The following is a 12,817-nucleotide window of genomic DNA, read 5'->3' on the forward strand; positions in this document are numbered from 1 at the left end:
CACACGGCATATAACTGGACGGGCGAGCGGGTGAGCGATCAGTGTGTTCGCTTCAGCGTTAGCATCATTGTAGTTATGTCACAGCCCGTGAAGGTCAATAAACTGTGAAAATTCATTTGAGTGTTAGTGGAATATTGGTATTATATTTCCAGTGGACAGAAATCCACGTAATTTTCAATATAACTCACGTTGTAAGAAATTAGTTATGTCTGTTCTGTTTACGTATATTGACCGGATACAATAAAGAATTTACCGATACATCAACATTTTTCGTACTCTTCACAATAAATTACAATTTTCACTACCGTATATTAGGATGGGTATGTATAATAAGGAGTAACGGGTGTCATTCCCATTCAAGAAATTGTAAATCATAGCTTGCACGCTTCAACACTATATTTATACATTGTAACACGGAACTTGTAACGTGTCAGTTTTCTTTGAGTGCGTAAATATAGGAAAACTAAACCATGTCTACGTCCGGCCCCGCGGTGTAGGGGGCAACGCCTCCGCCTGTCACTTGGCGGCCCCGGGTTCGATTCCCGGCCGGCTCAGGGATTTTTGGTCGTAAATGATTAATATCCCTGGCCTGGGGACTGGGTGTTTGTGTCGTCCTTAACGTTCCTTTGCTCATATTCAACGCTTTACACTTCCGCAATTTCCAAATACACGCAGGTTCCGAACATATGGTGCAATTAGGGGCAAAAGATCTTTCTAGGTCGACGCCCCGAACAAATAGCATTAAAACAAAACCATGTCTATTAATATCGAGTGCAGTATAAATCAAACCTGAATGTTTTAAAAAGTCGGTTTTTCCTGCCATTATAGCGTCCTTTTACTGCACTCCAATCAACATTTTGTTGCATGGAGCGAGGAGAGCTTCGTAGTCACAATCGATCGTCACTCCTGTGCCTTAACCGAATTTGTTCGCTCCCTCACCTGACTGTGACGTAGGCTTGCTACGTAAGCTGCCCACATTTCAGACAAACGATCCCGGCTGCACGGGACTAGCTTCAAATGGCGCCCAATTGAGAAGATCTGTTCTAGGATAGTGCTTGCTCGAAACTCAAACACACTGTACCAGCTTCACAGTTTAATCATCAGCTAAAAATAAACCCTGTAGAAAGCAAAAGTGAGGTACATAATACTTACCAAGTACTGTAACTTGGACAGTAACTTCGTCCTTGCCGGAATTGTTCTCTGCTTTGATAGTGTAAGCACCAGCGTGCTTTCTCGTTGCAGTTGCTATCACCAGTCTGGATTTGTAATCCTCGTCCTCTACAACCATATCATTCGTCGACTGGAGAGGAGCTTTGTTCAGGAACCACGATTTCTTTGGAGGTGGTTCACCACTTATCTTGACATCAAACCGAATTATTTGACCACCTTTAACTGTCAGGTCCTTTATTGTGCTGCGGTCAATCTTGGGAGCGGCTGGAAAAAGAGAAGGAATATTATAGCGTACTCACTCAGGCACATTCAGAAATAATAATAATAATAATAATAATAATAATAATAATAATAATAATAATAATAATAATAATAATAATAATAATAATAATAATAATTCAGGATATGTTATTCGCAAGTTAGAAGTAACAGACATGAAAGCAGCTAGAATGATTGATGTGGGTTATTCGATGAGATGAAGGCTAAGCTAAGAATAACCTCGATAGATGAAGATGTACGTAAAAACTGGCTTCAGTGTTGAGTTCATGTGACGAGACTGGAATAGAATAGATTACCAAGAAGAATAATAGTCTCGGCCATCGAGGGTAAGGGAAGTGGAAGGAGAGCAAGGCGATGATGGTTCAACTCAATCTTTAATAATATGAAAAAATTGTGTGGATTGACCGTGCGGTTAGGGGCGCGCAGTTGTGAGGTAGCATTCTGAAGATAGTGGCTTCGAACACCCTTCGGCACCCTGGAATGTCTCCAAGGAGTGAACCGAGGACCAGCCGTCCCGTTATGAGGGTGATGTATTTTAGACAGCTCCAAGCAAGTTAGCACTTGACAGTCTGCTATTAATAGCAATAATTATTATATTTCGTTGGTAAAAGAGCATGAAAATCGTTTGTATCCCTGGACTTAGCTGTCTTTAAGATGTAGAAGATTTGTTACTATGGATCGTTAACATTTTTATTTGGGGAATGGACGTTTTGGAACGTAGTTTGTTCATCTTAAACGGCTCGCAACAAGACTTCGACGGTAGCTTGTACGCCATGAATAATTGTGGGTTGTCTTGTGTTATTTAGCTGGAAGGGATTCTTTTGCGATTTAGTTTCTGGTTGATATTTAGTGAGAATTGTGATAAGATTAGGGTAGTATATAATGATATCGGAGTTAATGAGTGGTGTTTGTTTGGGTTTTCTGTTAAATTATTAGATTGTATTGATTAGTTTATTTTTATGGGTCGTAATTTATTTGTTTTGGTCGTCGAATTTTAGGTGATTTTTGTGGCATCGTTTATCAAGCGTTATTGTGAGAGCATACTCATGGACTGACCGGGATTTGAACCACGGAACCCAGTGGTGAGAGGCTGGCGCGCTGCCGCCTGAGCTACGGAGGCTCAGCAAATGTCTCTGTAATTTTAGGTAAACGACATTCTGGCGAGGAGAAAGGACATGTGGCCGAAGCAAATATTGACCTTAAACCGATGCTGAAATGTGCACTCTACTGTCACATGAGTATTTTCTTCCGGCCTCCTTCACACAGGCACTACGAAGGTTGAATGGCGGCGATTAGCGTAGCGAATACGCTGGCTGTTGCTGGATTGCACCACACTCATTGAACACACGTTCCTGTAGTGGATCCACATCATTTATGGGGAACGCATTCACCTTGGACTTTACATGCCCTGAAAGCCTTGTGTCACTCGGCGATCTGTGTCAACAAGTGACAGAAGAACCTGTAACCCCTGAGACCAGAAGAATCTACAGCTGTGAGAGCCGGAGGTATTGGTTGACGATCAGCATCTTAGGGTGCAGTATGTATGTATATATGTACGTATGTATTCGAACATTCCAATACCACGGGTTATACATTAACTACCTGTAATGCACTCATGGTGAAATAACTGAACTTCAATTTATGTGAGTTTGGGAAAGTTTCAGAATACACGTTATCATGCATAGTTCAATGCTAGAATTGTAAGTCTTACCATATCTGTCCTTGGCTACCATGGTGTCGCTGGGCTCACTAGGCTTGCTCTGGCCTCCTTTGTTCACGGCACGAACGCGGAATTGGTACTTCATGCCTTCCACTAAGTCAGGAACTTTGGCTTCGCATTTGTTTCCTATAATTTCTACAGCCTTCTGCCATTTAGAGCTGAAAACAATAAAGAGTTGTATTAATACAGAATTGTCATATTTATAATAATAATAATAATAATAATAATAATAATAATCATAATAATTTGAAATGTATCCATGTGAAGTATGAATTTGCAGGTTTCCAGGTACGAATTAATACTTCCATAGAGTCTCAAATTTAATTTACGAAATGAGAAATAATAATAATAATAATAGTAGTAATAAACAGCTATTTTTTAACAGGGCACTTAAATGAGGAGATGATTGTCATGGATCTTGAGAGTTGTTCCTAAAACTTCACTTTGTGATTGAGGTGTTTTAAGCAGTGCCGATTGTGGAAGAAATTTGCATGAAACACGTTACTGAAAATACCCCGATGAGATCTGTGAGGGTTTCCATACACTAGCGAACGCACATTTCAGAAAACATTCAATATTTTTGCAACTATTTGAGGGATGTTATTGAAATTTGTCTCATATATACAATATTATTGAGTATTTTGCAGGTACTAGAAAACCGACGCTTTATGTTGAAATTCGTTATGAACGCTTTTATAATACATTTTCCCCGTAGTTTCTTAAAATATAAATCTTCCCAGAAGTAAATAAATACGAGTAATTTCTTTCACTCCTCTTGAAAGCAGATATTTCATTTTAGAGGATGAACCACCACGAGAATAATAAGTACGTTTTTATAGATTTTAAAACATTCAATACGTAATTTCTAGAAGTGTAGATTTTTGTGGATTTTTGCATGTAAGCCCTTCTGTTTTGAATTAAATGTGACCATTTTGGTTCACTCTTGACAGCAGCAACATTTGAATAATTATGCAAAGTTTTAAGTGAATCGTCCAATTAAGTCGTGTGATATAAGGTCAAGAATTTCTCTCTGTATTCATTGGTCAAAAGAGTAATGTGATTCAAATAACCATTACATTCATACGCCTCGCCCACTATTATGACTGGAGATTACAACTCTTCACTGAGTCATAAATATCTAATACGAACTCACTGGGATTCTTGCTATTATATGAACCTTAATGAAAGCAATAAGTGAAGATTTCTCAGAATATAAAGCCCTTTAAACTTCGTAAGTTTAGTCAGATTTAATATTTAAACGAGCTTTTGGCGTGATGGGAATAGCAGCATCGCCCAAGGAAGAACAAAATACATTAACATTGCTCTCTGACAGAGTGAAATATAATTCTAATTTTCCACATAAGGCCATTTTGTAATGTGTGCACTGCAAGAAATAATTGCATAAAGGTCGAAGCAGTTGTTCCACTGATAGGAGAAACGTATGGGGGCAAATCAAAATCCTTGACAGAGTTCTTATGAAGACGGGACACTTTGAGTCTTGAAAGTAAGGAAAGGGGAATCAGTGAAACAATCAACTAAACTCGAAAACCAAAGACATTGTTAGAACCTCTGAGATAAATAATTGGTGGCATGAGTACTGAAATTAGGAAAATCATAATAATAAATTTAGTTCTGCAGGCTATAAATAATATTGTTCCGTAATGATACCTGTATTGGTCCTTCTTCTCAATGATGTAGGATGTGATAGGAGCGCCACCATCAGACTTCGGAGGTGCCCACTTAAGATCTGCTTGATGCTTGTTCCAGTCTTTAATCTCTGGTTTTCCTGGTCTGTCAGGTTCACCTAAACACAAAACATTATTTTGTAGTAGTATTTATTCTGCATCAGTCCGGCACGGAATAGCTTTCAAGTGACTTACAACGAATTTTGACGGCCAATAAAGTTTTACTTCACGTACGTGACAGAATGACAAATGATAGCAGTCCTTAGACTTAATTCATTTTTGATGACTGTAATAGTTCCGAACAATTCTCAGAGATTTTAAAACTAATCCTTCCATTTTATTTCGCAAGTCGTTATAGTTTTTGTGAGTTTCTCGGCAGTCAATAAATATTTCATAGGTTATATCTTTAGCAGCACCCTTATGGAGATTTTGGAAAAGTCCTTTGGATGATACATAAAATATTTCGTTTATAAGCATCATAATCACAACTAATAATTTAATAATCATAATAACTCCTTAAGACACAAATATCGATTTCTGAATAGAAAAACTGTAAGAGGTCAAATTTTCACCATAGAGTTATGTTCCCTAGTTTGCCTAAACTTGACCCAGTTGACTTGGAATGAAAGTGCCTTCGCTGAAAAGTTCTAGTAAATGTGTGTGGATTCCTAACTTGTATCTGAGAACAGAAGAGCTTCAGAATTACTTACTGTATGGGTTCTTAGCCAGGGTAGGAACATCTGTCTCCAGGGGCTCTGATTCTCCTTCTGCGTTGACAGCTTTAACACGGAACTGGTACTCTTTGCCTTCATTTAGTCCCGACACCTGAAATAGTAATATTAGTATTTCGTGAGTTACACCAGCAACGTGTTCTAACACTGCGGTTTGGTCAGTAGTTCGGTCTGTGTGACCATGGCAATAAATAAACTAGTCCTTTTCTTTACTTATCACTCTCAGTTTGCTCGTTTATAATACCTTCCTTGATTAGTCAGATCTACTACCGATGTTCATATTGCTGTCGTTAGTATGTTGTGCCTGTGATAATAAGCAGTAGCGTTTTCTAGCGGTTCGATTGACAGGGCACAGTGGAGAGACACTGGGCTTATAGTACCTGTATCATACAATCTTAATATTGTGTTGATTGTGAATTCGCAAAAATGTTATTCTACAGACACAAATGCAACGAAAGAAACTTTAGTATTCAAGGTAGAATGATAAAAGACGCCTCTCACTTTCAAAGCTAGCAGTTTGAACAGGTCTGTTTGGAGAGATTATAGCTTATAAGCATAAAGCCTCTATTAATTGTCAAATAAAAATGATAACGTGTTTTTGATAGTTTAAACAGAGGTTATAAAATTAATCAATGGCTTTGACTCCTTTTATTAAAGGGAGGATCACATGAAAATGGAACAGGGGCCGCAGAATGAAATCAACAATGTTTATTTCAAAAGTACTTTAGGTTGCCGTAAACAAAAAATAAATGATAAGGATTTATTTATATTATATTTCTTTTATATTTTAAGTTATTTCACAGAAATGTGGATTTATCTCAGTAAAAACTTTTTTCAGCGGCACCAGCAGTTGTCCGCCAGTCAAATGCGTTCTGTATTTTGACTTGGCATAGTTCATTTATAAAAACAGTTGCTCACATAAATTAGCAGCAGCAAACATAGCCAAAATTTTACCCTCAAATTATATTAATTTCATGAGGAATGTGCGAACACTTCTACACCAAATTCACTGTGACGCAGATGCTTAAAAATAGGTAACTGTTTGCACTGATATAAACTCGAGCTGCAAATCCAGTTTTATTTTTGCAGTTTGCACGCTCATAGGATTTGAAGAAGGTCAAAACCAGTTCTCCAGATTTTAAAATCGGCAAATCCATTCACTAGGAATTCTATCCTGAGATTTTTCAAATAAGGGAATATAGTTATTAAACTCATCATTCTCTTAACGAACTGCAAACAAGGACTTTCCAACCGAAACTGTACCTCTGCCTGCCACTCAATCTAATCTTAAGGCTGGTTTACATTAAGTGTTAACATGAGGGGTAGTCACTAAGCCTAGCTAGTCTGTTCAGTGTGCTATCCTACTAAAAGGATAGCAACTGTTTACGCACAAAGGGCATAGCATCAAGTGAAGCGGTTAGTCCAGCGACGAATATGGGGCCATTTGTATGTCGCAGTCGGAATCTCCACGAAAAAAGCATAACGTTTTGAAAATAAAAGTGCCTTTCGTGTGTGCAGAGCTTTGCGATCCGCGCTAAACGATGACGAAATGCGCTTACCGAAAAGGGAGTGGGTAAAAGCCAGGCGGCGTGAAGAGTGAAAGTTTACACTCCATAACCGGACAGGTAATGACGGGTCTCTCACGCCAGGGTATTTGTACCGGTGATGTGATTGGCGGAGAAGGTAAGATAGGTGCGGCTGCGGCCTAAATTAGCAACTGTCTCGGCATTTGCCTTACCGCAGGAAAAGGACGGAAAACCATTCTCAGGACAGCCGATGGTGGCGATCAGCCCTCCCGAATGTAGAACTACAAGGCTAGTAATATTTCAAAAGAAAGGCCAGGGCTGGAAGGAGAGGAAAGCTAGGGGCTTCTGCTAGCCTGTTTAAGGATTTCATATTAGAAGACTCAATGTACACACTTTACGAGACTGAAGGTGAGAATTTTGAAAACTTGTTCCAGCTATTTTCTCCTGCCATGCAGCATCAGGGCGCAGCCTACTGTTATTATACAAGTTTTCCTTCCGTCCCAGATGGGGACGGTGGGCCTCCTAGACGGTGAAATGTCGTATGGCTTTTAGTGTTGGGAGTGTCTGAGGACTAGTTCGGCTAGCCAGGTGGAGGTCTTTTGATTTGACACCCGTAGGCGACCTGCGCGTCGTGATGAGGATGAAATGCTGATATAGACGTCATATACACCCAGCCCCCATGCCAGCGAAATTAACCAATTATGGTTAACATTCCCGACCCTGCCGGGAATCGAACCCGGGACCCCTGTAACCAAAGGTCAGCACGCTAACCATTTAGCCATGGAGCCGGACTCCTAGACGGTAACACTGTCTCTCAAACCAGCGAGATTTGATTCGGTGATGTGATTGCGTAGAAGGTGAGTTTGGTGCAGCTGTTGGCCATGATAGGAGCTGTCCTGGCTTTCCCCTTAGTGCAGGAGAGAATGGAAACCATGACAATCCCTCCGCCTCCGGAGTGTAAGGGTACGTCCAAGATGCACGCTGGTTTTCTGAGTCAGACAGTCGGCGCTGAATGTCCGACTCCGAGTGGCAGGTGGGATGTGGCCATTATGAAAGCTGGTTGTCAGCGCAGACAGAGCTGCCACAAAAGAAAAGATATGAAATACAACTGATCAGTGTAGCATGGAACTAACAAGAGAACAGGCTGCAGCTCTATTGCTGCTAAGTGACAGTGTTATAACAAAGTTAAAACGAATGAGAAGTGATATACATCCAATAAATGAATTAAGATATATTTACGGGGAGTACAAACACCTTTTTCCACAGTTACTTGTCGACGAAAACAGATTTTTGAATATTTCAGAATGAGTTCGGATACGTTTTGTGTTATTTTGTTAAAATTTGAACACAGGCTTACGAAGAACTGGGCGAATTACCACACTCAACACGAAAATCAACAGCCTGCGCGGCAGGTTGTCTGAAACCAGAATGGACGAATCATTCCGGTAAATATCTGAGTCAGACTACCAGTGCGCAGGCTTCCTGCGCGCAGGTGCATTATGGTCAGTCCCGCTTAGCAACAAAGGATATACTTATGTCGACTCGGCGCCGACTGTCTGACTCAGAAAACCAGCGTGCATCTTGGACGTACCCTAAAGCTGTAAGGCAAGGCCAAACCAGCCGCTGCTAAGCCAAAGCCTACTCTACTCGGTGACGTAATGCTCTCCACTGGGCAAGTAGGCAGCACAGTGCACATGTAGTGGTGCGGGAGTAGCCCACCTTCAAATCCGCTATCCTGTCTGCCCCAGATACTAGCCCAATGTAAACAAGCTTGCGGTAGGAATGAACACTGACTTTTCGCAGTGCCATCTCTCGTAGTGTGCGCGAAGGTTAAGAATCTGTTATTGTTCGTGAACCAGTAAATGCCTATGCATGTTGTAAAGGGAAGCACTTTAAAATCAATGTTCATTATTAGAGAGAGTTAATAAAGTCATATCTAAAGTCTTCACTTCAGTGGTCGTCTTGAACAGTGTCAATAGGCTATTTACAGGATGCTTGCCATGATATGAGAGAATGATGCTGATCACAATGAAATAAAGAGATATAAATTAATTGTACTCACCTCTGCTTCAGGAGTCTTGCTGGTTCCCGCTGGCACCCAGCGTCCAGTCTCCGTATCCATGCGCTCAATGACATAATGATCAATTGGTTCTCCACCATCATCTTCAGGCTTCTCCCATTTCAACTTGCATCCTTCTGCAGTCACGTCGGACACCTTGAGTGGACCCTTCGGCTTACTTGGTTTACCTGCAAGAAAAGTGATCCACCAGACGTTATTAATGAGAGACCATATTGCAAATATCAGAGAACGCAGTATGTTATAAAGTTTAACTTACTTATGACTACTATTTCCACGTCAACTTGATCAGTTCCTGAGTCGTTCTTAGCAGTCACCACGTATGTGCCTGTATCACTTCTCTTTGCCTTTTGAAGTATAAATGTGGTCTTGTAGTCCTCATTCTCGATCTTTATCCTGAAAATATTACAGAGTATGTAAAAGGATTGTTGAGAGAAAATTTATGGTATCATCTAATCTCATGTCGGTACATAAATGCATAGGAGATCACTCTTTGTTCGACTGAATATTTATTCCAAACTTATTTTACTTCACAAATGAATCAAGGTAAGATAAGGTAAGGGCGTTTTCTGCCCGAAGGCAGATCCGAACCTCCGCAGAGGTGTGACCGAGCCGGAGTTTACGTATGGTAGAGTGGCCAGTTCCTTTCCGCTCCTCCATTCCCTTACCCCCCACCAACAGCGCGTGGCAACACATCCAAATCTTGACCACGCCCAATGTTGCTTAACTTCGGAGATCTCACGAGATCCCGTGTTTCAACACGGCTACGGCCGTTGGGCAAATGAATCAAAAGTCTTTTTAATACGAGGGTTGGGACATGAGTCATCGCAACTATATTTATTGGCACGGATGTGGGATCTGCCAGACAAATGAAAATAGACGGTTGGGAGTGGGGAGCGTAAGGTGCGGGGGAACGTATGAAAAATGCCGGGTAGTTTTATCAGTTGTAGGATACAAAGCGAGAAAATCCTTGTGTTACACCATGTTAATTCTCAGAGAGTACAATAACCTTTACGGTAAACTCTCAAAGCAGTCTCCTAGATTGTCCACAACACGTTGCCAATGATGCGGGAGACGTTGGATACCAGTCGCCTTACCCTGTGTGAATTTTTCAGTGTCATCTTTCACAGCACTGCTAGTGTCCCTAATCGTCTCCCATGCAATGGTTCTTTCACTTTGGGGATGGGATCAAAATCGCACTGGCGGGTGTTCCAGTACTTCCCACGCTTTTCTTGCTTCGTCACATCCATTTTGCATGGAGCCTGCTGTCCTATCGCCCTGTACGTGGTACCTGTCCAGCGCTCCACAATCTCGTGCTATGTCCACGTACTATGAGTATCATGAGGACATATCACCATTGACCGAGCTCGATAGCTGCAGTCTCTTAAGTGCGGCCAGTATACAGTAATCGGGAGATAGTGGGTTCGAGCCCCACTGTCGGCAGCCCTGAAGATGGTTTTCCGTGGTTTTCCATTTTCACACCAGGCAAATGCCGGGGCTGTACCTTAATTAAGGCCACCGCCGTTTCATTCCACTTTCTAGACGTTTCCGATCCCATCGTCGCCATAAGACATATCTGTGTCGGTGCGACGTTAAGCCAAATATCACCACTGTATGGCAGCACCGTACCAATGTGAGAAAAAACTAGTTCCCAACTCTCGTATATGGTTAAATCAATATTTATACGAATGAGTGCAGTGACCATTTCTAATGAAGTAGGTCAATACTATACATAATTTGCACCTTGTGTCGTACTTGGTGTAGTGAACAATTATTTCAAACCCATTTTACTTGAAAAGTGAATTAAAAGTCATAGGAATAAATATTCTTAAAAATGAATGTAGCCCATATTGCTAATAAAATAGCTTAAAATATATACAGGATGAGACAGTGAGATTTTAACCGCAAGTAACTCATAAACTGTTAAAGATATCGAAAAAATTGTATTCATTTTAGTAATATTACCAACGGCCTCATAATCTAACTTGTGATTTGCCGCAGTGTCAATGTCAGGGTTCCAATTTGTTTATTAAAGTGGAACTGTAATGTTTTCCACACTTAGTGTTAAGACTCTTGGATATTTTAAACTCTAGGTGTGATTATTTTGTATTTCCTACAAGAAGCTCTGGAGAAAATAAATAGCCTTCAAACATGTTTAATTCACGATCCATGGGTCGTCCTATTCGTAGGAATTTCTAACAAGGTGGCCAAGGCACACACATAATGTATATCTTTTAAACCACTGCAGAAATTGACATGATGGAATAATCTACCTGAGATTTGTACTATTGGTGGATTCGAGGCTTGGATAGTTGTTTACAGTGGGCATAGGATACTCTTGCACTAAAGCCACTGCAATCATTCTGGGGCAATAGTCTAGTGTTACCTTTTTTTTTAAATTTCTGAACGCGAATGGAATTCGGTTACGATATTAAAAACACTACGATGGCGCCTATTATTAGACAGCGTTCAACAAACTGAATGCAGTGGCTGGTAACAAATATATCCTCAGCCCTTACAATGAAGAATTTACCAATTTCATGGCAAAATGAGAATTGGAATGTTGCCATTGATATCATACTTTGAACGGTTCTGTACTGTTGAGACCGTCACCGGCCATAGTTTCTAAGCTGACACTCACTTACCTCTCATGAACTTTGATAATCTGCTCTTTATATGTCCAGGTCACTTTGGGAGCTGGTTCTCCCTTCACGTCAGCCTCAATACGTAACATTTGACCCGTGTGCAGAATCTTCTTCTGTAGGTTCTTGCGGTCAATATGTGGAGCCACTAGAATGCAAGATTAAAAACGTATAAGCACAAAGAAAGTTCAAAAACACATTCATTCTCGAACTTCCAGAGGAACAGAGAAGATTGAAGAGTTTTGCTATTTAAATTTGCAATTCCTTGAATATATTTGGAAATGTTCCAAGGGCGTTGAAAATTTAGAAATTGAATTAAAACCTCTGAAATATATTTTAGATAATAACTGAAAGATCATGAATAAAAAAGGGTCATTTATCTATATAATTTAGTTAAGATCGCGTTAAGAAACCTGAATATACGTGCTATTGCTTGACTATTGTTCTGCAGCCTTCACTTAGGTCTACCAATCATAATACGGCAGTCTGGTATAAAAAAATATAATCTCACGCGAATAATTTTGTATAGGGAATCAATATATATGTTATCGCATCACAATACGTTGTTTGCTGGAATGAATTAACCCTCTGACGCAATTATTTCATTTGAAAAAGTGCCGCATAATGCTAATTTTTGTTTGCATTTTCAATTATGAATGTTACAGACAGCACACTGAAGTCAGACCTACAGTTTAGATTCATACCCTTAACTGACATCCTTGCGTTATATTATATATTTACGTCCGTTAGTGATCTTAGGTGAGGAGAATTCGTATTCGAATTTCGAGATAAATTATATCTTTACCCACCTTTGCCTTATAAACCGAACTGCGACGACTACTCATCACGTTTAAGAAGGAACTGGAAAATTATTTCCCCTTTGTAGCAGTTATGCGACATCTGTCTTACGTTTTATTATTATTATTATTATTATTATTATTATTATTATTATTATTATTATTATTATTATTATTATTATTATTATTA

General features: G+C 40.0%; 1 protein-coding gene across 26 annotated transcripts in view; it reads right to left on the reverse strand.

The window, feature by feature from the left end:
• The window catches only part of bt (projectin protein bent), a 520,921-nt gene that overhangs the window by 194,389 nt on the left and 313,715 nt on the right, over positions 1 to 12,817 (reverse strand). For all 26 annotated transcript variants that reach the window (XM_067141199.2, XM_067141225.2, XM_067141218.2 and 23 more), the window contains 7 exons: positions 11,834 to 11,978; positions 9,448 to 9,584; positions 9,174 to 9,358; positions 5,565 to 5,679; positions 4,838 to 4,973; positions 3,161 to 3,327; positions 1,153 to 1,434 (listed from right to left, as the gene is read on the reverse strand). In XM_067141199.2, coding sequence (XP_066997300.2) covers positions 1,153 to 1,434; positions 3,161 to 3,327; positions 4,838 to 4,973; positions 5,565 to 5,679; positions 9,174 to 9,358; positions 9,448 to 9,584; positions 11,834 to 11,978 — 1,167 coding nt within the window. The remainder of the gene's footprint in view (positions 1 to 1,152; positions 1,435 to 3,160; positions 3,328 to 4,837; positions 4,974 to 5,564; positions 5,680 to 9,173; positions 9,359 to 9,447; positions 9,585 to 11,833; positions 11,979 to 12,817) is intronic.

Source organism: Anabrus simplex, chromosome 2 (genome assembly GCF_040414725.1).
Source record: "Anabrus simplex isolate iqAnaSimp1 chromosome 2, ASM4041472v1, whole genome shotgun sequence".
Lineage (NCBI taxonomy): Eukaryota > Metazoa > Arthropoda > Insecta > Orthoptera > Tettigoniidae > Anabrus > Anabrus simplex.